The sequence below is a fragment of the Electrophorus electricus genome, chromosome 15 (assembly GCF_041902795.1).
Source record: "Electrophorus electricus isolate QZ-2024a chromosome 15, ASM4190279v1, whole genome shotgun sequence".
NCBI lineage: Eukaryota > Metazoa > Chordata > Actinopteri > Gymnotiformes > Gymnotidae > Electrophorus > Electrophorus electricus.
This window is the reverse complement of record NC_137511.1, coordinates 14,530,001-14,557,568: the sequence shown is the minus strand read 5'-3', so window position 1 is coordinate 14,557,568 and position 27,568 is coordinate 14,530,001. Positions and strand designations below refer to the sequence as shown.

Genomic DNA, 27,568 nt, shown 5'->3' with positions numbered 1-27,568 from the left:
TTAATTGTTTGAGGCCGCCTAATTATTTGGTGTCAGTATTATTCCCAGATAGCTGCTCCCTCCTGGAAACTTACATTGATTGAAGACATTTGGTAAGCGAGCTAGATTGGTTGTTTAAGTCTCCACATGTATTCATTTACTCATCTCAGGTCACTTGGAGCTCATTTCTTCCATCTTCCATCTATATGTGTACTTCATATATTTGTAATGTTTTTAAACTACTCTTGTATTTTTTCTCTTTTAAACTATGAAGAACTTGCCCGACCAGATCAGCCTCTTCCACCCAGCCTCTTCCACTAATTGGCATCTACAGGCCACAAGAACCCTATTCAGAATTTATTAAAGAGTTTGCAGATTTCCTCTCTAATTTAGTCACTTTAGTAGAAAGAGCTATTATTGTTGGTGATTTCAATATTCACTGGCCAAGAACCTCTGAGCTTGGCCTTTAGTTCTATACTAGAATGAATTGGTTTCACCCAATGTATAATAGAACCCACTCACTCTGGTGGACATACACGTGATTTAGTACCGACAAATGGTGTAGACACAGAGAACATAGTCATACTACGCCTGTCTGATTCCACCTCAGGCCATTCCTTTATTTCATTTGAACTACAGTACATATGAACCACAATATAGTAATCTCGCCTCACTACCACACCAGATGCACAGTCATGTCAGTCACTACATTTAGATTTATTGTTAATGTCCCAGACTTATAATTTATGACTGGGATACCCTCAAACCCCATGGAACTTGATCAAATATCTGAGTGCTTATAATTAGTATTTTACTGCACACTCAGTGATGTTGCTCCACTTAGAATAAAAAATTAGGGACGAGAAATTTGTACCTTGGCATAATGATCACATTTGCAATTTAAAACACCACACGGAAAATAGAATGTAAATGGAACCACACTAAACTTGTAGTCTTTCAGCTCGCATGGAAAGAGAGCCTTCTCAAGTATAGAAAGGCATGTATTACCACTCAAACATCTTATCTCTCAACACTAATAAAAAATAACAAAAATAATCCTAGATTTCTATTTAGTACAATTGCACATCTAACTAGGAATAAAACTGACACCAATGCTCAGATTCACATAGAAGTAATGAGCTCATGAATTTATTGATAATGGTAAAATGATAAAATTAAGCACATTAGAGATAACATTCAGAGTATTAATGTGACATTGGGCAGCTATTTAGAGATCAGAACAACCAAGCCAAAAAATATTCTAGAATCCTTTATTCCTATCCAAGAACCTGAATTTACATCTCTGATCTTGCACTCAAAATCCTCCACTTGCTTACTAGATTCACTGCCCACATACTTTCTTAAGGAAATCTTATCTGAAGTAATTGAACCTTTACTAAATGTAATAAACTCCTCTTTGAATATTGGCTACATACCTCATCATTCAAATTAGCAGTAATCAGACCACTTATCAAAAAAAATCTAACCTCGACCCATGTGAGCTGTCAAACTACAGGCCAGTCTCAAACCTTCAAATTATTTCCAAGATCCTAGAAACGCTGAAGCTTTACTTATAGTGCTTGATCTGAGTGCAGCATTTGATTCTATAGAGCACAACATTTTACTAGATAGACTCACAAATGTTGTTGGGATTAGGGGAATAACTCTTGCCTGTCACTACCAGTTTGTTAACATAAATTGAGACTTTTCAGCAAGGTTAGCTATGGTGTCCCACTAGGATCTGTTCTGGGGCCCTTGCTTTTTGCTTTATATATATGCTATCTATAGATGACATTATATGTAAACTGTGACATGGTGGCCCGAGTGTCGAAGGGCGTGGAGCAGGACGCACAGACTCCCGTGACTGTGAAATACATTTATTTACACGCAGTGTAACTGTGGCACTCACATATAACAGTAATGGATAACTCACACGTAACTGAAGACAATATAAACAGGCACAACAGCTAAACAAACATTAAGAAGGGCTACACGAACGTGGACATTAACGTTATGCACAGATGCTAACAAACAATGACCAACAGTGAGGGGAGCACCCACAGGGGTTTAAATAGCCCAACGAACACTGACGCTTAACCCTGTACAGGTGTGTGCCCTCATGGGGGTGTGGCCGCAAATGAGTAAACCCCCTTACCCCCATACAGGCCATACCACGTGACTTGGTGGGGGCATCCCATGACATAAACACTGAGCTAGTTTACATTGCTAAGCTGATGATACTCAGCTATATGTCTTAGCCAAACCAGAGGACATATATCAGCTTAGTAATATTGAGGAATGCATAAAGAACATCAGACACTGGATGTTGAGAAACTTTCACTCACTTAATCCTGACAAAACAAAAGTGCTTCTGTTATTCCTACAGACAGCTATATCCTCGCTCTCTAATTAGTTAATGAACCTCATTGGTCTACCAATCACATCGTCTTTAACAGTTAAAGATCTTGGAGTGATTATGGATACCAGTCTCTCATATGAAGCTCATGTAAATAATATATCTATGACCGCCTTTCTCCACCTCAGGAACATTGCAAAGTTTAAGAACATACTCTCCTCATTTAATGCAGAAAAGGTAGTCCATGCATTCATCACTTCAAAATTGGACTACTGCAATGCCTTACTCTCTGGCTGTACCACTAAGTACTTAAACAAGCTCAGGCTAGTTCAAAATGCAGCAGCCAGAATTCTTACTAGAACTAAACATTTTTACTTACAATACTATCTTAGCAATGTGACATTGGATTCCAGTAAAATTTCGTATTGATTATAAAATACTTCTAATGACCTACAAAGCACTGAATTGTCTTGCCCCACAGTACCTTAGAGAACTCCTAGTGCATTACGACTCACGATGTCTACTTAGATCGAAAGGTGCTCTTTACTAGTACCAAGAATAAGAAAATCTACTGCAGGGGACAGAGCTTTTCTCTATAAAGCTCCCACACTATGGAATAACCTTCCTGTAAATGATCAAGACTCAGACATACTCTCAGTAATTAAGCCTAGGCTGAAAACATATCTGTACAATCAGGCATCTGAGTGTCCATGGGCATTGAGAGTTATGATAAAACTGGGATGATATGATGTTGTCACTTCACCTGTGCTTTATCACTTATGTTTGTTGACAGAGAGAGGTGGAGTGCTGATGTTCCAGGGTGCCCTCATGCCTGTGTTTCCTTCTGGCTCTATCCTTTTAGCTGTGCTGCCATAGCTAGATCTGCCAGAGTCCATCTTTGCACATTATAGTTCCCTAATTTACCTTTGTACTTGGACATGCCTAATAATCTATTCTCTCTTTCTGCTGAGGTACACCTACCCCGATGTCATGTTGTTACTGAGCCTCAACACGTCAACATGCTGCCATGGCTACTCCCACCACCCCCTGATGCCCCCTGCTGTAGCCCACCACACCTCCACCCCAGCCAACTACTTCTCCATTGCCCTTGAGGGATGTTCTTGTGCAGGATGTGTTTTAGACATGTGTACACCATTGGGACCAGACTAGGACTTCTAGAAAACTTGACTAGACATTGATTGCTTATTTTATTATTTTTATTATTATTGATATATTTATGATATATTTATTTTTCTCTCTTTCACTACTTATTCTGCTCCTTATTGTTTCTTTTGTAGTATTCGTTGTCAGCCAGAGAAGGATGGGACGCCTTTGAGTTTTGGTTCCTCTCCAGGTTTTTTCCTCGTGCTCTAGGGAGGTTTTCCTTGCCACTCTCACCCTTGGCTTGCTCACTGGGGGCTTGGACCCAGACATTTGTAAAGCTGCTTTGTGGCTGTTGTAAAAAGAGCTATATAAATAAATCTGACTTGACTTGACATCAACATTAGACTCACTCTTATTAGATATGCTTGTACTGTAGATTTATACTTTGGAGAATAATGTATTTGATTCCATTCAATTTTTTTGTATAGTGCATTTTACAACATGAGTTGTCACACTGCATCTTTACAGAAATCATCTATACAGAGAGTCTAAGTCTAGAGTCTAGAGTCTAACATGCAAACCAAGGCAAGAGTGGCAAGGAAATATTCCCCTAGAACAAGATGAAAAAAATAGAGAGAAACCAAAGCTCAGGAGGGGAAATCATCTTCATCTGGATAATGTCGAATGGAAAACTAACAGCATAATAAGTACTTCCTATAAACTTATAAGCACATATCCCACAGGTCAGTGCAGCATTCTTTTGCTTCCATGGGATATGGGAGCAGAAGACCGACCAGAGTGCCTCTGTTAACACCACAACACCTGACACAGCACCTCACCTGGGCTTGTGCAGTTGCCATCTGGACCCTAGAGGACTGGCAACATGTGGAATGCTCTGATGAGTCACAGTACCAATTGTTTTGGGCTCATGGTAGAGTTCATGTGTGGTGCAGACCCCATTAAGCCATGGATCCCAGTTTCAAACAAGGCACTGTGCAGGCTGGTGGTGGTTCCATACTGGTGTGGGGTGTGCTGTCCCATATTTCACCTTAGCAACTGACTTAGCTGCAGCCCTTGTGACCCACCAATACCTATCAAATAACTATGGAGATCTCTCTTGAGATGAATATGGAGATGCTTCTTCATCTTGATGGCTTCTCTGACCAACAGCATTTATTAGAATTGTTGCCATCTCAGGCACTAATGGCTTTGCACATACCTCTTCATGTCACTCTCTACAATTGAGGTTTTTTTAACATGGTCCATTCAGACCTCTTCTTCACGACACTTGGTAGTCCTGCCGAAGGTGGAAGTCAAAACCCCTTTTGACAAATCCAGCTCACCACCAAATGATGATCAATCTACCCCTCTCTTCACTTGAATGCTTCAAGTCATCTGAAATGTTTACAAAATCGATCATTGAGTTTTGTTTCAAGGAAGGCGGGTAAAATTTTATCTCACATATCAGCTCAGGCTGTTTCCCTGCCAAAGATGTGACATTCCATTTTCTCAGAGTCAGCTTCCATCACCATGGTCTAATCCTAATACTATCTAGTCCAAATCTCCCAACTGCCATTACATCCAACTCCAACCCTTCACCTTGCAGGTGGTGTAACCACACAATTGATCTATATTGCCGTTATGGGCTGAGCCCAACAAAGTTATGTGAGTAACCCGACATACAGTTGTTCCCCTAAGACACTGACCCAGGCCTGGTTCCAGGAGCATGTTTTGGTGTCCCTAATCTGGGCAAGGTACTACTTGTACTTATATAAGCACCTTCCATGGGGGTCTGCTGGACCACTCTTTGACTGACCTCTTCCTTCAGGCCTGTTCACCAAGGGTGAGCCTACTGGAACTTCTCATAACATAGCCCTGAGCATGACTGACATATGCAAACCCCTTCACCATGACAAAGTTGCAATCCTCAGAGAGGTAGAGTGGAATATTTATAATTTAGTCAGACACCATTTGTGTTCCATCTTTCTGAAAGTTTATTTTGGCATGTGTGTATGGTCATTGTGCCAAGGCAAAATATTTTTTATATGAGTATATTTGGCTGCATTTCAGATCATACATCTTTAGATTACAAACAATGGTAATGTTTAATAAAACAGAACTGAAGCTGCAGGGTATACTGCAAAACATCTCGTATTGTATTCTTTATCTTAGTTGCAAGTCAAATGATAGGGCCACTATGATGTCTTAAATGAGTCCTAAATTAGATGAGTCTTAAATCTTAAATTTAGCTAGAAGGTGAGCAGACCTCAGTTGAGACCAGTCACTCACAAGCACAAAACCTCATACCAAGTGCAATGCCGAAACATACCCCAGGACAGATGCTCAAAAATAGATAATTTTAAATAAGTAAAATTAAAGTGCAGTTTCACAGTTGCCCCTCCTGTTGTGATCCCTATGGCATACATGTTTTCCTTTGTTTTAGCTTTGCTTCCTGTTTCCACCCCTTGTTTTGTTTGTGTTCTTTCTCTGCCGCTGATTATTCCCAGCCATTCCTTGTTTGTCTGTTTCAGCCCTGTGTTTTGTTTGTGTTCTTTCTCTGCCGCTGACTATTCCCAGCCATTCCTTGTTTGTCTGTTTCAGCCCTGTGTTTTGTTTGTGTTCTTTCTCTGCTGCTGATTATTCCCAGCCATTCCTTGTTTTGCCTGGTTCATCTCAGGTCTTGTCTAATAACAGTGTCCTAGTGCAAGGGTGTGTGAATGTTTGTGTGGCTGCATGCCCAGTAGTGGATGGTGCTCCTGGGTGTTGTCCTCTCTCCCCTCCTTGCACCTGATTCAGTCCCCCTGGGAGGGGGTGAGGATTCCGGTTATAAGTACACTGTGTTCAATTGCCTGCTGCTTCCCACTGGTGTGTGACTGGATATAAAGCTGTGTGTTAAATGTAAAGCGACCTTGGGTTCCTTGAAAGGCGATATATAACTATCACGTCATTCATTCATTCATAGCAAGTTTTCTAATTTGTTCTCCATGTTTACTCTTTTGTGTTCTTTGCCTTCATTATATCTGCTGGGTGTTGTTACATTTGATGCCTTTGGCTCTGCCTGCAATAAGACAATCAGTCCATCTATGCACTTTCATCCTGCCTTGCCTGTAGATATAGAACAGGCTCAGTGGACACAGAATATAAAAGACATAAAACTGTGGCAAGACTAGGCGAAGACATGGCCACAAATAAAAAATAGCAAAGTAAATAACAATAGAATTCAAATAAAGATGTCAGTACTCTAGAGAGCAGGGTTCTGCGGACGACACATCTTTGACGGTGTACTGATTACAGATATGTACACACACACACGCACACACACACACACACACACACACACACACACACACACACACACGATGGCAGAGTATTCTCAGAGCTCAGGAGATTAAGGGAGTGTAGGTTTTCCTCCTGAACCTACCCTTAACTCCTTATGGATGTGAAATCATGGGAACAAAACTGACATTTTGGTTCCCATGATTTGAGTGACCCTCATTTAGAATGAATGTCACTGCTCATTTCAGTTCAGCCAGAGTAGTCTACTGCGTCCATTAAAAAGCCGAGGGAATGAAAGAGACTGCATGTGAAAGATAAAGAAAAAGAGAGATTGTAAGTTAAAGCATGAGAGAAAAACAGCCGTGGAGACGGGAAAGAGAAAGACAGAGAAACAGGGAAACGAGAGAAAGAGTGAGAGCACACTGTGCAGCCCACACGCTCTACCTTCATAGTGTTGCCACGACAACCCAGACAGAGTGATTGTGAATCAGAGAAACAGAATGCTTGACATTACGACTCTGTGCCTTTGTGTTTGAATTATATGTCACACAGGAGACACTCAGCAGACCAATTGTTGAGCCAAAAAAAAAATCTCTGATCATCTTCAGGGATTGATATATATATATATAGTATATCATGTGTTTGTGGGAAGAACAGGCTTTTTGAAGTGAAATGCACTGTCCTGGGTGTTATCCTCTCTCCCAGTGGTGGATGGTTTGCCTCAGAACTGTCTGAGTTAGAATATATCTTTGATCAATTGCATTTAATATTCCATGTGCTTCCTTCAAACAAGAGAGCCATGGCTTGGCTTGGGGGGTGTAAAATTGTTTGTAAGCTAAGGGCCTGTGTATGACAGGAGCCCTAAATATGATATTTATTTCATTGGGTCCTAATATGATATCTTGTTGTGGGGCCCAAAATCCTTGGTGACAATCCTGCCTATATAGCTGGATGCAAAACATGGTTCAGGTCAGTCAAGTAATGAAATGTGTAACAAGCAGGTTGGGATCAGCAAAAACAGCAGTTTTAACGAAGAAATGATAATGTCTAATGAATAATGGCCATTATCATTAAAATGATAATATTTCATGAATAATGAACATTATCATTAAAATGATAATGTATAATAAACTAAATAGTTTAATGAATCAAATAGTTACTTATTAGCATTATAAAAAATCATACTAATTGCTACCCACTATCTGCAGTTTTGTTTGCCATTGTTGTTTTAACTGCATGGTATGAGGAATTTAAATATATTGCGATATATTGATATAGCTTTAACATGTATATAAATGATCAGTCCACATTTAGTCTAAATAAGCATTGTTATGGCCTAGTGTGGATTCAGACTGCAACAGAGAAAAGCTGGGATGCTGTTTCATTTGTGACTTGACTTTTTTAATTTGGTAGCAGGTTGTAACTTCATGAGCTGACGAGGCCAAAACAATAAAAAAAACCAAAGTGAAATAGAGAAAGTCAAATACAGTTTCCTGGTCAAACCAGAGTGAAACTAAAGCCACCAGCCTTCCTTAACTCCCTAACTAATGTGAAACAGGAAAAAAGGGCGAACGCATATGGGGTCAAGCTCTATACTCCAACTTCCTGCAGTGTGCACTACTTAAAGAGGTGAATGTATTCAAGTAAAACAATTCCAAATGTCTGAGGCAAAAGGCGAATTCAAAAACAGGCAAAGGGGTCGGGCATACTTACAGAAATCCAAAGTCACAAATATATGATGCAGACCAAAAATAGATGATTCGACTGGAAGCAGCAAAGCAGTCTGTAGGCTAAAGAATTTTGCATATATTTTATAGGAACTGGGGGATGGGATTCAGCCAGTCAGGTACAGCAGGTGCAAACTACCAGTTTGGAGCAGCAATGGGATGGCAGACACAATAACACACACTAATGCAGAGCGGCTCAGCAAAACAATAGCTGGGATCGGAACATTACTAAAAATGGACAAAATAACATTGCTGAAAGCATCCTATTCACCCCTCACAAATAACATGGATACGTTGACAATGAAAGAAGCAGTAGTATATGGGCCATCAGAGAATACTGTGAAGCAGTTTTGGGAGGCAGTCCTTGAGCTGAGAGACTACTATAATCTTATGATGTGCTTTTTATGATGTTGTAGTGGCTTTTGTTCCATCTTGACAGGAGCATTCCTACAGTCCACAAAAGCTAGTCAATTGCACAAAACCTTTCACAATATATATTATTATATTGTGTAAACGATACTAGACGTAGTTAACATGCGTCTGGTTTATGAAGCGCCTGTGAATGCGCCTTAAAATGTGAACCAAATACACCATTTCATTATGTACTAATTCAACCTTTAATCATGCCCTATGGGGTTGCATCTATTTAACATATATTCAGTATTAAAAATGAAGTGTCATTACGTCTGTGCATGTACAGTACGCATGAAAATTAATATGAAGACCAATATTTTGCGCATTTTGTACGTTCTCTCTGACTTGTTGGCGCATGAAGTGTTAGCGTCATTCCCAACTTAAAACCATTTTTTTCAGTAGTCTTTTCTGGCGCATCCCCTCCCCCATCAGATTCCAGCGCAGCGTTGAGCGAAACGGAACAGCATACACTCTGGGACTCTGGAGTAACAGCGAGCAAGATGGCGCTTTGTTTCAGCACTGGACAGCTCCCGCCAAATTCGCTGTGAAACTACAGCCAGGTAGAATTATTGGGCAGTCTCGCGTTTTGACATGTTTTCTGTTGTTCGTGTATCTGGCTTTCGAAGGAATGGTCCATCGGACTTGCGCGTCGTTTGGTGCAGCGAATAAAGAGGACAGATATTCGTGAACATGTACCAGGGGCAACTGAGCTGCTCGCTGGTGCCTCCGCAACGACAATCCAACCTCCGCAGGAATGAATGATGGAATATTAGAAGAAAATGCCAACGGCTGACGCTGACTAAGATTAACATGACTGTGGAACTGGTGGAATTATCTGTTTCGTTTTCAATCCTTATAAAATGTAGGCGAATGCTGAGCTAACAAGAGCCGTTTTTCAGGCGAGAAAATAACACTCTGTCAGAGACAATACTGATTTATCCGCCAAACAACGATTGTACGTTTTAATGCAAAACCTACCAGTATCTTCAGGTTTAACAGGATGTCCGCTGCTTTAGTGCTAACGATCATGTCTGCGTCGTATTTCAACCCCAGCTTCGCATTGAGCTCACATTTTGATTCAGGTGGGTTTATTTTATTATTCTTTACATGTATTTCTTTTGCCTGTAAGGCTCTGGTTCATTTATCCCCAATAAAAATACAACACATGCCGCACATTTTGTGACGTGCACAACACGTGGACTTTTTGATAAAAGCTTCTTTTTTCGCACATCTTCCTATCGGTACAATATACTTCATATAATAAGCTTCATTTGCACGAATTTGCGAGTAACAAACTCTTTTGAGCTGCAGGTATTTACAAGGATGCTGTTTGTATTCGGCACAGTACCGTTTTCAAAGCGTGTTTATGCCACAGTCTGTACCTTTCCACGTTTGATCTAGTTCTGTATGTTTTAAATGTCTGTTTTAAGAGGGAAAGGGAGACTAATATAAGCAAGAACTACAGACAATCTAGGATTTAAATATGTTTTAGGCATATCTACTATTTCCCTTGACCTTATAAGTTCGCAATCTCGAGTAAATCTCGTTTCGAGACTTCAGTGATACGGAGGTGGGAGGTTGAGGGGGTTGAGATTAGTGTCTTGGTGGCTTGGTATGAATGGTCATCTGTAATTAGAGAAGTCCCTTTAGCCTCTTGGATGGTGTGAGTAAGGAGAATTAATTAAATGTAGATGGCAATGACTAACACATGACGAATACTAAAACCTTGGTAGAAGTGTGGAATATGTAGCAACCGATGCTAGACCCTGAGCAATCAGTGGTATTCTACTACTCCACAATACTTAAACGTTATCTCTGCATGTGCATTTGACCAGTTATTTTTCAATTCATAAAAATCAGGAAATGTTAATATTAATCTCTATCTTGAGCCTGATATGCTTGCTTCTTAGTTTCACCTTACTCACTCCCAGATTACAAATCTTTATTATTGCCTGAAAAGCATTTTTAATCTCGAACATCTATTCCCCTCACCTGTATCAGGGAGTCACCTTTCATCTGGTTAGCAATGGTGATTATTCCTCTCTGACCTAGTTCACTGTGCAACTCTGTGCCTGATTCTTCTATAAGTGGTTCTCTATGGTGACCAGGGTCTTGCAAGCCTTGATCGAAAGTCATCTCATGAGGAAAGGCAGCCATGTAGCAGACATTTGCCAGACACGCTCTGTGCTTCTGCATAGCGGAACTCCATTACACCCTGCAGACACCTTACCGTTTCTTGGCTCTGCTGTTCCGGCCCCAGTTGATATGCGCCTGTGATGATCTGAAGCAGCCAGAAGTGATAGTGAATAATTTTAGCATGCACCCCTGCAGACTGCATATACCGGGGTGAGCCATGGGGTCCTTTTATATGCTTTGCCAGTTATAGCTATGATCTGTGAGAGCTCAGGGCAAATCCCACTGGCTCATTGTGACACTGCTTTTAATTGGGTTGATTGACAGTTGGGATGAGGCTCGGGTCTGAGGGAGGAGACAGGAAAAGACAGGACATAGCCGCAGGGCCCTGCTGGTTTCTAGGAGGATCTGGGAGTGGCACAGTGTCTTTGAACAGTCTCAGTTTTACATTTATTTAGAACAGCGACCACGTCTTCTTGTTTTGTCACTGCTGTCAGACTAATTATTCTTTGATTTCTGGCTTTTGTTTTTAAGGTGCAATTCCTCTCTTGGAACTTGGATAAAGCCATTGAGCTTAGTAGCTAAGGAATATATGGAATATTATCAAATATCAGTCACCTGCATGTCTTATACATATTATTTTTCCATCCTTGGTATGGCACTGGTAACTTTACGCTTGTACTCTGAGTCACTGTGCCGGGGACTCGGGGTGCAGGACTCTGGGACACAGCAACTTGACAGTAGTTTTGGGGTAAGGGTCCTATTCAAGGGCTCAATGGCAGTGCTCATGGGCAATGCCGTTAAGCCATGACATGAACCTGCTTATGCAGTTGAGCCAATGAGGCACTCTGTTGAGTCAAAGCATAGAAAATGATTCGCATATCAGCCAGTTTTAACGGGCAGCAAAATTAGTGACATTTTCAGAACATCTGACTAGAAAGGAGCAACTAAACCAAATAGGTGTGGTGTAGTAATACAATTAAATATATACAATTTAGAACTTTCTACAAACAATTTTCTACTATTTATACATGGTATCAGTTCTTTGATGATTTTCGTATAATGAAAGATGGAAAAATGGAATTTGGCAGCGGTAGCTCAGTAGTTAAGGTACTCAACTATTAATCTGAAGGTTTCCAGTTTAAGCCCCACCACTGTCGGGCCCCTGAGCAAGACCCTTAACTCTTAATTGCTCAAGTTGTATTCAATTGTATAATTGTAAGTTGCTTTGGATAAACGTGTCAGCTAAATGCTATAAATTTAAATTGAATTTGTTCAGCTGGGGGTGTGTGGCAGAGACAGGAAAAAAGTCAGATATATTATGATTATAGAGCGAGGCAGAGAGAAAAAAGAGAGAGAGGTGGTTGGGTATGTTTCAGTGTGTGTGTGCGTGCATGAGAGAGCGCGTGAGTCAGAGATCCTGTGATTACCGAGAGAGAGAGAGAGAGAGCGAGATATTACATATTGTTCCTTCAGTAGAATGTGGACAGCTGAAGATAATACTCATGACATCACCGTGCAGCAGAAAGGGCTGATGGGTACGTACCAGCAGACTTGGCATCCGTCCCATCTCAGATTCCTCACCGGGTATTTACTCAGACAGCCGTCGCTGCAGGCTTCCTGGACCTGTGGGCTTAAACTGGAGTGGAACTTAAACTATTCCTGTAATCAGCACATCATTTATGTGGTACACGTCTGGGATATAATGATTTGAAGATTTACATCACTCAGTTGTACCATCTTCTTCTGGATGCAGTGTTGCATTGACCTTGGATCAGTGTTGGGTAAGAGAAGAGTAGAGTGTCCTCTTCAGCAAAGAACTAACCGTTCTGAGGCTTTAATCAGAAAGGGAGCGACACTACATCATATATAGAAGACACATCAGGGCAAGATAAAAGAAAAGAGAAGCTGCAGCCCTGCTGGAACTGGAACAAGGTACACTGCATACGTCCAGGAAAGTGCTGTGCGATAGGGCTAATCTGGGAACTGTGTGGCAGTTGAAAGGGCACTGATGTGTGGGTTAAAACTAGCATAAATGCTGCATATCTGTATGCGTATGAGATAAAAGGGAAGAGACAGAGTGCTGGCTTACTTGTAAACAATGTAGATCAGGTTACATTTTAGGATGTGGCAGTATGATCTGTCTAGGTTTGTTGAGTGGCAAACATGCGATAAGCATACCTTCTCCCCCCCCCCCCAGATTTCACTGTAATTGTGATGAATTTCACTTCAGGTAACAAATGTGCTTTTAAACCACACAGCACTGCAAATACAACTGTTAGGGTGGACTTTCTCTCAACGTGCATGGTTTGATCGAGAACCTTTTCGCTTAACCGTATCATTCATATAGGCTTTTCTGCTTTTCAGCAATGTGCCAGTCCTCTGATTTTCCAAGGCTCATCCACTCCAGCAAATGAGTCAGCTTTGTTTGTTTCGATGCTTTCATCTTCTTTCAAATGCTACTGTTCTACAGGCTTGAGTATCCCTCGGTCGCACCTACTGAAGAACTATTTTATGTTTGTGTCTGTGTGTAAGTGTGTGTACATAGTGAGAGAGTATGGGAGTGTGCAGAAGTGGAAGATAATTGATTCTGAAAGCAGGAAGAGTGCATCTAGAGGAAAACACCCTCTCCCTCTGTCTGCCAACATGTCTGTAATATTATAAATCTTTTAGTAGCTTATTTGTGTCAATTAAAACATCAACTGCATATTTTATCCAACAAACCCCTGTTTTTTGCTATTGAAACCGTAACTGAGTAAGTGGCATCATGATGGTTTGTGTCTTCTGCCTCTATAAAGTTGAGTCTCTTCCTGTTGATAAAGTTTATTTATTCAGTCTAAGCAAATCAAGCACAGCAGCCTTTTGTAAATATGAACTGAATGAAATGGCCAGGCTATTCTAGTGTACCTGTGTGTGTGTGTGTGTGTGTGTGTGTGTGTGTGTGTGTGTGTGTGCCTGTGTATCTAATAACTGCTATCCAGGAAGAGCTTTTTCACTGTGCACAGGGGGTGCAAAGAGAGACATTTGCCATTTGACATTTGCCAGTAGATGGAGTAACTGCTACTGTGAGCCAGAGACATACATGCAGATCCATTCTAGACATGTCGCTGGTTATCTTGCTTTCAACCATGATACAAAAACAACTTGTCAACATAATTTGACTCATGCAGCAGATATGACTTCACACCTTAGTCAGAGTCTCTCAAAGTTCTCTGCTATTTTGTGAGTGGGCATGTCTGATATGGGAGGGCAAAATTAAGGGGGGGGGGGGCATTGGTCAAAACAGCATCTCTTACTACACGAGATGCCAAACATAAGGGAAATGTCAAAGTTGTCCAATAGGTGTAAGTACGAAGTCCCGCTTTGAATTCCCTTCTGGCACCTGCCTCTCCCAATGGCAATCTTTTTTGCTGTTGCACCTCTGGGCTAATGCTAATGCTAATTCTTGATGCTACCATCAAACAGTACAGGGACATGGCTGGCTATGGGACAGAGGCTGGGGATAGCCTGGTAGCCTAGATAAGCCAATTTGCTATCAAAACATGGTCAGTTACATTCTCAGGGAACCCCAAACAAACAACTGAGACAGCAGCTGCCTGAGTCATAGCTTTAGGGCTGCACTTTTCTCATAGTAAATGTTGTCTTTTGTCTTCCTACTGGATATGACTGGACATGTCTCCTTCTTTTACTCTCTCTGTCTCTCAAAATTTGTCTTCTATTGGTCCTAGCAATGCTATAGTGAGTAAGAAAACAGAGGGCTTACACAGTGAAATTACACACACACACTCAGACACTCACAAAGGGCTGAACAGAATGCTGAGAGAGCAGATTGGAAAGACACAGGGAGTTTGGCTTGAGGTATAATGGCTGTCTCAAACACTAAATCTGCTCAAATACATAATTCAGAGCACTGGCCTGTTTCAGGTCTTTATTGCCTGCCATCTGGCTGTGATGGTAAGCCAGGAATAATGTGAATAGTCTCTGGCATTGCCTGTGCAATAGGGATTCACCCTTTCCCTTTGCCACAGATGTGCTTCACTTTCAGCACCATGGATAGCTCCGTCATCAGCATCTAAGAAACCTTGATTCATAAAAACATTATGAGAATCATTAGATTTAATGCATGTGTTAAACTGAATTAGTTCAAGCCTAGATGTATTGAGCAGACCTTTTGATTCTTTAGAAATATTAGTTATTGGCAAATACAAAGTAGGCTTAGTGTCATAATTTTGGTAAAATACACCACAAACATTTTTTTACAGCACTGATTATATCTTGAGCATTTGTTGCAAAGCTGCAGAAGGTGTTGAATGAGTAGATCAGGATAGACTATATATATATATATATATATATATATATATATATATACACACACACACACACACACACACACACTACAGTGTACTGTAGTAAGAGAGATATTAAAATTGTAGTAAAGTACACAGAGTTTCCAGAGACACACAATGTTTCTGACAGAGGTCCACTTGCACAGCTGATGAAGGACCTCTGTCTGAAACATTCTGTGTCTCTGGAAACTCTGTGTACTTTACTACAGTTGTAACCCCCCTCTTGTTCATTCTCTCTCTCTCTCTCCCTAATATATATATAAGGTTAATTCTGTCTGTCTGCCTATTTACCTCTTTTTCCCTCTCTTACTTTCACAAATAAAAGTCAACTGCAAACTGAAACTAACTGGATGTTCATGGCTGAGAGTTAAGGTTAAAGAGTGTGTGTGTGAAGAGAGAAAGAGAAAGATAGGAACTAGGTGGTGTGACTAGGCATTTAGCAGGGACAGTGTCAGCAGAGTTGACATTCGTGTGTGTGTGCGTGTGTGTGTAGGTGTGGGACAAAAAGGTGCAAGGCAACAGTAGCATAGTTGTGATCACAGATGCTTATTTGCAGATGTTCATCAGTGACAAGACAGAAATACACAGATACTCATGGACTGAAATAGATGGTAAATCTTTACTGATATTGGGGCAATCCAGAGGCATAAACAGTAAACAGGCAGGGATCAAAACCAGAACAGAGCAAACAATGGCAAAAGGGTGTTTCACAACATAAACAGAAGTAAGCAAAGTTCAGAATTGTGCTGGCAGTAGATTAACAATGAAACAGAGGGGAAGATCCAACAAACAGAAATCCCCAAAACAAGCAGGGTCAAAACCAGAGAGCAAACAGAACAGAAAAACAGCTCAGTATGCATACACATAGTCATAGCAATACCTCACAATGAGGTATTGCTATACACAAAGGACAGGTATTTCAACATAAGGGTAATAAGGAACAGGTGGAACTAATTAGTACTCAGGAGAAGTGGATCACCAATGAGACGCTTGATAGGTGGAACTAGGTGGGAGGCTTTCCATCCGGCTGACTGGAGAATTCTGGGAAATAGAGTTCAAATAGGCAAGACCAGGAGGCACCATGACATTATCACATTGTATCTGATGTCATAATACTGATGTCATAATACTCATGTCTGTTACTCAATGTAATCCAAGCCTGATTAGTTGTCCTTACAGAAATGAGGAAGATAGGCAGGCAAATCAGCATCTTGATCATATAAGACAAATAAATGAATCTTTGATATGCAGCTGGATTCACGCTTCTGACTCATACATTGGCAGGTAATTTAGAGATGTTTAAAAGAGTTACAATCCCTGTGCTTCATGTGTATACCGCCTTGTTTGTGTGCACATGTGTAGGTTTGCAGAATGTGCTTAGCAGGCTGTCTCTGCATAAGACAAAGCCTAAACATGACATCACATGGTTGGAAAGATAACATGGCAAAAGTAATTTTGGTTGTTTTTACAGATTACATATATTATAGCTGGAGTTCTTAGACTAATAAAGTGTAATTGAAAGGTATTTCACCAACATTTATTTTCTAAAAATACATGCCTCAGTCTTCAAACACTTGCTTCACACTGAACTACCCTACAATGAACTACACTAAACTACACTGAACTACACTAAACTACACTGAATAGCTGAATCCTGTGTTGTGCTGAATGCTGAAGTTATGGGTGCAGCTATCTGCTTGAAAGCTGTAAATTATGCTGTTAATAGTTCCACCTTGATGTCAAATGTGTAAATACAAATATTTGTGAATTTTTATATTTGATGTGACTTACAGTTGAAATGGCTTCCGGTAATCGCTAGCTATATTAGACTCATAGTTCCAGTATAAAACTAAAAACAGAAACATCAACATGCATTAACTATACTAGGGGTAGGTAGAAAATTGGGTACATTTGATTTTAGAGCTTTTAGAGCCCAGGGAACCCACCCCCCGAACCCTCCTCTACATGTCTAGCTTCCTGGATTATTGGTCTTTATCAATATGCTCTTGCAATCCTACACACATAAACATACAACACAGACACAACCAGAACAGACACGTCCCAGATAACTGCAACGGACACTCAGTAGGAGAGAAAACACACACACACATTTATGGCATTTAGCAGACGCTCTGATCCAGAGTGACTTACAAAAGTGCTTTGTCATTTAATCTTAGTAGGTTAGAGTCCAATATACCAATGAATACTGTTGGGATCAGTACTAGATGTCTAGAAGTACAACATACATAACGATAATGATAATTGCAACAAACTAGAGTACTAGAAGGTACTAGAGTTTGTTAGTCAGCATAAGTGTAATGAATGATACCCTACAATAAGAACTAGTTTCAGTTAGTCAACATAGGAGCAGTCAGTGGTCATTTAAATATTTCAAAAATAGATGGGTCTTTAGACACACTATATGTGTTCCATGGAACTGAAACTGTTACATAAACCAGTCTCCGCTCTCTCATGCAGATATGATTAAGTGCTTTTTTCTGGTGTTGATCCAGAGAATACTAATTGACTGTCCAATGTTTGACCAGCCCTGACCTTCAGCGGTGTGAGGCATGTTCTTAAATTAATGCCATATATTACAAAAAAAAAATTATATTTTATGTCTCCATGGCAACTCCTACTTGTAACCATGGCCCACTGTGTTCAAACTGAAATGCCTGACTCCACACGCATAATCACCTAGCTCTCATCAATAACCATGGCAACAGAGCTGACTCCATAGAATGGCATTGATAGGGCAGGCGGGTCAGTTTGAGTAAATACTTGGGCCTGCCATTCACCAGTATGTCTATGGTATTCTATTAAAATTCTATTATCAGTGCTCTTTAAGCAGGGCACTGGAGGAACTGTTCCTTACTATCCATCTAGAAAATCTAGAAATCTAGAGCAGAGGGAGTGGACGTAAAGTCTGTGCTGTTCAGAATCAGTTACACGCTAACAGAACACTCAAAACAGGCCACACGTTAACACCTCTCAAAGCCAAGAGCTCTGCTGAAGCCAAGAGATCTGAGGTGGGAGAGACAACATTCACTAACAATGTGCCACCTTAATACTGACGGAACACAAAAGTTAACTCGCACCAGAACAGAAAGCTATAGTAAAGGTACGGCTCTAGAGAAATGTTTGCTTAATGCTCCGACTTCTTAAATGACATGAGTTAGTTAGGAACTGCGCTCTTAGCTGATCCTGTTCTAACCTTCTTCACTTCATTGTAATATCCCTTCTCTGTCTCTCCACCCTCCTGAATTCAACCTTTCTTTGTACATTTGAGAGAGGCGGCAGGACTCAGAGTCCTGACCTCTCAGCTCTGTTTTCCTCTTCCATTGGGTCATGTAATGCATTTTTAATGTGTGTGTTCCCTTTGTCATGGTGCAAGGAGGCTCTCAGACAGAGAGGCCAGCCAACCCAGATGCAGTACAGGAGAGGCAAAGAAATGTGTTAACTCGTTCCCCCTTCCTGGAAGGTTATGTAATGGAGCGGGGCAGGGGAGGCTGTGTGTGCAGTATTGTATGGATTGTATGGATTGTATTTATGGATTGTATGTACGTGGTGTGTGTAATACATGCCTGTTGATACATATTTGAATTGTTTGAAATCAGTGAGTGTGTTTATGCGGTTGCATGTTAAACAGTGTGTGAATGATGATGATGATGATGATAGTATAATGAAAAGGAGGCAGGGATACTTCAGCTCCTCGGCCATATTCTCCCCTCTGCTCAGGGAGATGGAAACAGAGGCAGGCAAAAAGGGAAAGAACATGGACAGAAAAACGCAGGCAGGTGAAATGGTGGACAACGGCTCCACTCCGGCTCCACTCCGGCTCTTTTCCTATTGATTTAGAACTTCTGTCTGGGAAAATCTCAGCTAATCAGAAAAGCATAAAACATATATACACAGCAAGTAGATGGCTGGAGTGAATAGACATGCTGTTCCTGCCTTCGACATTTCATGTTAACACGCTGTCCTAAATTAGACTTTATAAAGTAGTTTCCCAAAGTCTGATATATATATATATATATATATATGTATGGGTATGTGTATTTTTGTGTGGAGTAATAAGCTGGGTCTCTTCATTTGTCTTTATTGCAGTAAAGAGCAGAGAACAGAAGTTAGGGCTGAGCCTGAGAGACCTGGAGGTGCCCAGAGCCCAGTGGAAGACTTAATCATCATTATCTTAATCATCACTCACTGACCTGACACTGAGTTCTATCAATATAAGGCCAAATGCAGTCACATACATATGTAAATTTTTATATAGACACAAAGATTTACTGCTTTGGAGATGCAACTGCAGTTCTGTTGTTTACCAACACAGAAAACATTGACACAGAGATAGGAAGAGTCCAGAATGATAGCCCCTGAACGTGCATTCTTTCTTCAAAAGGATACAACAACCACTGAAACCATAAGACTGTGTTTCAATGTCCGAGGTGGACTAGGCCTGCACACTTTAACGTCTCCGCCTCATTCATCCGATTCGAACTATTTAGCATAATATGAAGTCTTTGTTTGAGTGCGCTGGACAAGCACTGGTTATCAGAGCACTATGACTCTGCAGGCCCTGGTCTCTACTATGTAGGAAACTCAAGAATGAACATGTCCAGCTGGGATGAATAACAAGCACAGCAAGAGCCACTCTGGACCCTGACAACAAACATGGGTGTTTGGCTCTGATTCATGCTGTGCAGTCTGAGTGCTGTGACCTTTCTAAACACTACTAAACCTGCTTAGCTCTTGCAACATGCTTCCTGTTGACCGTTTCACCCATGGCATGGCTAGTAGAGAGCTGCTCCACTCCAGTATTATGTGAATGTGAATTCTCAAATGTTACAGTTGCTTTAGAAGATGCAGACTTGGATGTGTAGGTCAGCAAGCAGCTTTGCATGGTGAAATCAATGGAATGCTTTGCACACCAAAAAAAGAGAAAAAAACATGATGTCCAGCACAAATGCACATAGTGAGAATAAAAACGTGACAAACATTTTGTAAATAGAGCTTCTGTGTTCTGATACATGTTCTTAATTGGTGGTAGACTTCCCAACATGTTGTAGACCACAAGGGCATGATAGAATCTTAATAACACGAGAGGAACTACATGTAATACAGTGCATCATCTTGTATTCTTTACCAGTGGTATGACTGAAGAATGTGTTGCTTTTCTAGTTCTGCAGCAGGTGTGATCTCTTCATAGATAAAAAGTGACGGAGTGAACTATTCCCTGTGACATATCAGCCACATGTATTAATATTTCATGCACATATTTGGCATAAGAATGAACAAACAAGGGGAAAACAGAAAAAAAATAAAACACTTTTGTTCCCGATGTCAGGTAATACATACCAGTGTTTTTAAAAATAATCTTAAAGTGGAGGCTGATGGGTATGTATGTGATACAGTATAATGCATTTGTGCTGTTATGGTTTGAGTTGGTAGATGATTTAGAATATGGGCCTTTGTTAGAGCTGAATTGAGCTAATGTCTGTGGTAACCCCACCCCAAAATCATCATCCTTACTGCACATGTGCCAGATGCAGAGTAACTGACCACAGCAAGGTTTGCTCTTACGGGATATGGCACAAACACGTATGGCATGAAAAAACAATTTTTATATGGCCACTTAACATGCAAGGTTGCAGACAAAGTTGAATCAATTCTATTGATATGGTGTCTAGAAAATGAATACTCTTGACTGTCATGTTCAATGGTAAAATTGTTATGAACAGTGTTCTGAACAGAGATATCATACTTATAGAAAGAATTTGATTCTGGTAAAGTACCTTTAAAAATGTCAGTCCTTTTTAATCAATAGTCTTTTCCTCCCTTTCCATTTCTCTCTCTCCTTCTCTCACTCTCTTTTTCACACAGACAGAAGGGTAAGACAGATATCAAGTAAGGGTCATCTGTGGTTAGAGACTGGTTTCTGTAGTGGTTCATGATTAAATGTTCTAAAGCAACAATGCATTCAAAAAACTAAATGAACACACACACACACACACACACACACACACACACACACACACACACACACACACACACACACAGCTTCTCCAGATTCATAAATCACCTTTGATGAAAAATAATGTATTGGGTATGACCAAGACAGGTATAAAAAACACACAGAAATTGTATACACAGCACAATGTCAATGTGAACCACACACACATGCTCTGTTTAACTTGATAATTCAGTGAAAATGCACCATTTACTTTTGATGTGTCATTAAAGACGTGAAGAATTTTGAAAATTGGGATGAAAGCCTGCCATGAGATTTGCTGTTTCAGAGAATCTTTTTTTTTTCTTTTCTTTTTTTTTTTACTGCAATAAAAGAGAAAAATGCAAAATCTTCACCATAACCTGAGGTTCCCAAACTGGCTCAGTATGCATAATCTCTGAGGATTTGCTTTGTTTTTTTCTGTCACAAAAAGGTGTGAGATTATCAGATCTACAAACTCCCCAGGAAGCAAGGACAATTCGGCAATAAACGATGGGAACATCGTGCTAGGGAGAACATTATTATTACAAAGCAACACTGCCGAGCAAAAGAACAGGTGGAATGGTATTTCAGATGTGCTGTAAGAACATTCTAGTCTCTCAGGGGATGTACAAGATTTCTGGGGAATTATATAATCCTTGTTTCAGTAACTGCAAAATGACTTCTCCCCCCACTGTATGTCCATGTAACTGTTAGATCTGACAGAGTTCATCTGTGTGCAGCAGGGTGTCAAGGAACAGCAGGTGCAGAATCTAATAGACACAATTACTATGGTTCGGACTTACTATAACTGATAGTCCCATACTGGTGAGAGACAGACACACACACACACACACACACACACACACACACACACACACACACACACACAGACACACACACACACACACACACACCCCTATCCATTGTTCATGTGAATGATTGCATGTGTATATGTTTGTGTACAAATGTGTGTGTATGCAGTCATCCCCACATGTATATGCTTCAAAGCCGTTCCTCCCACTTTCTTCTTGTTCCTTCCTTTTATGGGTCTGAATCAGAGATCCTGGCTCTCAGACACAGAGGCTACATTAAACAGGTTAGCCCATCATGCACACGACACATCAGTTCAACCAGTGCAGAGGTCTTCATACACTGGACACTCTGCACTCTTTCCTCAAATGACAACAGTATGCCAACTTGTGCAAGAATGGGACAGAAATAAAAAAATAAAATAAAATAAAATATATATATATATATATATATATATATATATATATATATATATATATATATATATATATATATATATATATATATATGTTATTGATATTACATGAAATATTTGGGTATAAACCTTATATTCAGTGGAGAGAGTTAAGATTGCTCTAGCCTGTTGTACGGTGGCTCTGTGTTGATTAGTTGAGACGGGGGTGAGCAGCTAGTGCAGCAGCTGTTGAGTTCAGAAATAAGAAATAACACAAATGAGCTAATTGGTGTACTTGGATGTGATTAACCCATAGTTGTGCTACCTACACCACTAAACTAACAATTACACTGATTTAAGTTTTACATGAACAATATCGTAGAACAGCTTTGCTGCATATTCCTTAATATTAATAGCAAAGCTAGCATTAACAAAAAGCATAAAGAAGCAGCACTGGACAAGACATGTGAATTGCCAATATAAGTAGAGCAGACAGTAAAATCCTAGGTGTGTGTACTTGTGTGAAAGCATTTAGCCTATGTGTGTGTATACGCGCATGGAAGTGTGTAACCTACATGTGCACGGGCGTGGTTCTATAGGAGGGGTTGTAAAAAGTACCCACCAACCTCCTTGGATAAGATTTTTTTTGTCTCACTATGGCAACAAGGCACAGTACTGCCAATTCTAAAAGTAACCAGGCATCTGCTGTACAGACCGAGGCAGAGCAGGAACAAAAAAATCGTTATCAGCTCCCAGTTGAATTCTGTTTGATGCTTGTAAATAGGTTTTTACTCGCAGCGTGACAAAGGGCACGTTCACAGCAGTCTTTTTAGAGTAAGCCGCACCATTCACAGGTACTTTATAAAGGTACACAGGTACTCTGCACAGCAGCATATGATCAGGCTAATGGGCACTTCTGCTTGTAGGGCTACTGGCTCCATCTTCTCCTCTCAATGCCGTTTGCAAGAACCTGCCCAGCCCGAATCATATTGACCGGTCAGTTAGTATTCATGTTAGTACTTTGTTTCAGTCTTTCGCTTTGATGAACTTTTCCAGAAAGAAAGCAGATGTGTGAAATCAGGTACTGTGTGTGGCTGGAACACACGAAGACACAGATGGATCCGGTTTGTTCACATTGCAAATGTTCAGCAAACTGAAAAACGGATCAACGATGTGAGACTCGGTTTTTATGCTACAGGGTGACTGTGTGAACAGCAAATACTGAAAGTACAAATGTATTTTTAATCGCACACATTAATAGGACAGATATCTGGAGGAGAGTGTGGTGGCCTGGCCCTGGTTAAGACCTTTGCGTAGCTGTCATGTGTTCGAGGATTCTGTTTATCTCTGGTTTCAGTCCAAGCAATGGAAGAGTGGAAGAAAGAGAGAGAGAAAGAACGAGAGGGAGAGCGATAGAAGGGGGAGAGAGAGAGAGAGAGAGGGAGAATGATGAGGGGGGGGGTGATGGAGAGAGAAAGAGAGAGTATGTATGGAGTCCTTCATGCCCCCATGCAGCCTGTGGCTGGTTGCAGTCCAACTCTCTGCACACCCTCCAACCACATCCTTCTTTCTGTCTTGCTTTCCACATTTTGTCTCTCTTGTTTTGAATTTATTTGAGCCTATGTTTGAATAGCCTGCTCTGTTAACCCATCAATCTAGAAAGCTTCTGTATCTCCTGTTAGAACTTTAGTTTGAGTGAGAGTTCTGAGTTTTTCATCCCTCATTCTACCCCCTCCATCTTCAGCTCCACACATTTTAAACCTTGCACAGAGAGCTGTCAAAAAGATACCGTCAAAAAATCAGGGATGCGTTTGATGCAATAGCCAGCAGAAGGAGCACTGAATTGTGTTTGTGGGACTGCCTTCTCTCTGAGCATAGTGCTTTGTTTTGTCTGCAGGATAGACGTTCTGTTCTGAAAGTCTATTGATTACTACAACTGATTATTCCTTATTGATTACTACTACTACTACAACTACTACTACTACACACACTCACATAACACTAGTATCTGAATATCATCATTCTATACTAATTCAAATGCACCAATTTCTTCCTTTTTGGAGGGGAGCATATTTGAAATGCAACATTTTTTTTTTTTGTCTTTTTTCTTTTAGCTTCAACCTCACTGTGCTCTTTTGTATGTAAAAATAATGATTCAAACGTGTAGAAGTACTTCACTGAGGGTAGTAACACATTGTTTCTGCTTCTTTGCATAACTTCTCCTGTTGCTCCTGCCCTGTCTGCTAGTCCTCGCTCTTGCATGCAGGCAAAGGCCCTCTCCTGCTCTTGTGTTGTTTATTCCAGCCATTCACGCTTCTTTTAGGCCCCATGTGCCTTATCTCTTCTTCTTCTAACTTCTCACTCTGTTTCTGAACCACCATCCATCTGAGTGCTCTCTCTCACCCTCCTTGGTGTGGCCCAGTTTGTGTGGAGACCAATAAGGTACGAATCCTCCCCACGGCCCCCTTGAGAGCTTCATTAAGATGAAACTAAATAACACTGATTACACAACTTTGTGTGTGTTTTGTGTGTGTGTGTAGTAATGTCATCGGGCCCACACCCTGTCTTGTGTGGGTGTAATGAGAAAGAGCATGTGAGAAAGATTTTCATCTTAGCATCGCAATTGTCTGGGAAACCCGACTATGTTGGGCGTAGCTGCTGCCTACCTTTTTTATATGTGCTGGATGTGGTTTACATTATACTGCATAAAGTCAGCAAAGTGGCTGTGGGGACCCCTTTAGACCTACTGAGGTGTCTGCACTGCGTGGAACGTAGTCTAACTGTAAGACGATTCCGTATTTCCTGTTCACTGCTTGGAATCCCTAAACAACACTGAGTTCAGCTGAGCTGTGGAGGTTGTTTGAGTTTCTGACTGCAAACATACAGACAGGATAAGCCTGAACCTTCTTATACCAGAGTGGCTGAAATATAGATGGACACTTATTGCTATGTGCACACACACACACACACACACACACACACACACACACACACACACACACACACACACACACACACACACACAGACACACACGCACACACAAACACACACAAACACACACACACAAACACACACATACACAAGCACACATAAACACAAACACACACAAACACACACACACACACACACACACAAAACATGGCATGCATTTTCAAGGTCTTGCTCTCTTTAATCCTTACAGGAACTAATTATGTTGAATGAATGGATAGATAGATGGATGGATGGATGGATGGATGGATGGATGGATGGATGGATGGATGGATGGATAGATGGAGACAGCAGAGGACCGCGTGTAGATATGAAACCTACTGCAGATCTTATGTGCCACCATGTCCATCCCAACTGTTTCCAAGGAAACTGTTGTTGCTGTGAATTTGGAGCAAAAATATAGCTGGAACACATAAAGCCAAGTTCTCAACCCAAGCTTTCTGTTCAAAACACTCGCTTGGTTTTGTGAAAACCTGATATTGTACACACACCAACATACAAACACACACACATCCACACATACCCACAAATACTATGTATGCATGAAAGTATAAAAACTGGGTTATTGAAATCCTAAGACAATGTTCAGAGTTCATGTTTGAGACTGGAGTACAGTGAATGTGGTTGGTTTGCAACAAGGCACTCAATGCCGCTCTGGTCTATATTTAGGGCTTTCAGTGGGCCACTCCTTCTGTAGCACAACGGGAGACCTTTTCCACACTTTAATAACACAGGCCATTTGCACTCACTTATCACTTTTAATGACCTCTCAGGGCACCGGCGTGGGGTATGAATGCGGTTCGTGGGGGTGACGAGGGCGGCTGTGGAAATTCACACGATGCACACAAGACGCGCGGCTCTAGAGGAGTTTTAGGGTTTACAGGTTTGTCCCTGCATCAAGAGCACCGAACACTGACGTCATGGAAAGAGCAAACGTCGAGTCAGCTGGGAGGGAAACGCCACGGCATCCTCGAGTCCTTCCTTCAGCTCCTCACTCTTAATGTGTGTCTGTACATTTTTTTGGGAGCTGTAAAGCTTATTAATCATTCATGCAATCCGCCCCCTGCTGCCCCGGGATGTAATTACAGCCAGATTTTACAGTAATTGTTGGACCCTTACATCAGACCACTCGTACACAAACACATAAAAGCGATAAGATCTCTCTAGTGATAAGACACTGGTGCTGTCAAATAAAGTCTTGCAATGTTTGGACTGATGTTGCAAAATGCACTGTCAAAGTCACGTCTAAGTTGTATCATAAAGGGATTATTGTGGAATGTCAGAACACTATTTTTTAAAATAAAAGGAACAAAATCCCAAACAATCTGCAGTATTGGTACACCAAGAATGGATTGATGCTGAACTCTGGTGCACAGATTGCAAGCATGCAGAAGTGAACTGAACTAGCTTGATCTTGCACAAGGTATCATTCATATGGGAGCATCTCACAGACAAAGAAGGAGAACAGTTCCAGACATCCATGCTCCGCTTACAGTCTCCTGGCTTTCATTATGGTGTTTCACAAGCCAAAGTAGATTTGTTTCCTAAATTAACTTAAATTATTACTTAAGGAATTACATATAATGAATCAGGTGATTCACAAGTTAATAGGTTAGCTTGTAATAATAGGCTAGAGGCTAGTAGGTGATTTACAAGCATTAACTGAAGATAATCAGTTAGAATATGAAATGTATACTTTTTTGTGGGAATTTTATTTTGTCTTTAATGCTTTATGTTCTTTAATGTTATCTCCCTAGTTCTTGTAAATGTGCAGTTTTGCATTCACTGCTTGGTAGATTGGCTGTTCTAATCATGCCTCAGCAATAAGCAGTGTTCATTTAGGTCAATCTGCAGAGTCCCCACTGCTACATTCTACATTGATGTATCTGTCTTCTGCCTCAGTGCTTAAATAAGCTGCACTATTTACAGGCTCAACCCGAAGCCCTGGGCTCTGATTTTCCTTATGTTCCCTTGTCCTTTGTCTGATGTAAAAATAAAATGAAAGCTCACATATTTATTTACATAATACTGCACCTCTCCCGTAGATG

At 40.8% G+C, this 27,568-nt stretch overlaps 1 protein-coding gene and 1 long non-coding RNA gene across 2 annotated transcripts in view; one reads left to right on the top strand and one right to left on the bottom strand.

Annotated features, from left to right (window-relative positions):
- The first annotated feature begins 9,345 nt into the window (after positions 1 to 9,345).
- aatkb (apoptosis-associated tyrosine kinase b) overlaps positions 9,346 to 27,568 on the top strand; it is a 39,903-nt gene continuing 21,680 nt past the window's right edge. The window contains exons 1-2 of the mRNA XM_027013062.3: positions 9,346 to 9,938; positions 27,566 to 27,568. The exon at positions 27,566 to 27,568 is cut by the window's right edge and continues 131 nt beyond it. Of these exons, the coding sequence (XP_026868863.2) occupies positions 9,857 to 9,938; positions 27,566 to 27,568 (85 nt within the window). The 5' untranslated portion in view covers positions 9,346 to 9,856. The remainder of the gene's footprint in view (positions 9,939 to 27,565) is intronic.
- Positions 15,936 to 27,568, bottom strand: part of LOC118242438 (uncharacterized) — an 11,738-nt gene continuing 105 nt past the window's right edge. The window contains exons 1-2 of the long non-coding RNA XR_004776859.2: positions 27,555 to 27,568; positions 15,936 to 16,376 (exon numbers count right to left, since the gene is read on the bottom strand). The exon at positions 27,555 to 27,568 is cut by the window's right edge and continues 105 nt beyond it. This is a non-coding gene — a long non-coding RNA (uncharacterized LOC118242438). The remainder of the gene's footprint in view (positions 16,377 to 27,554) is intronic.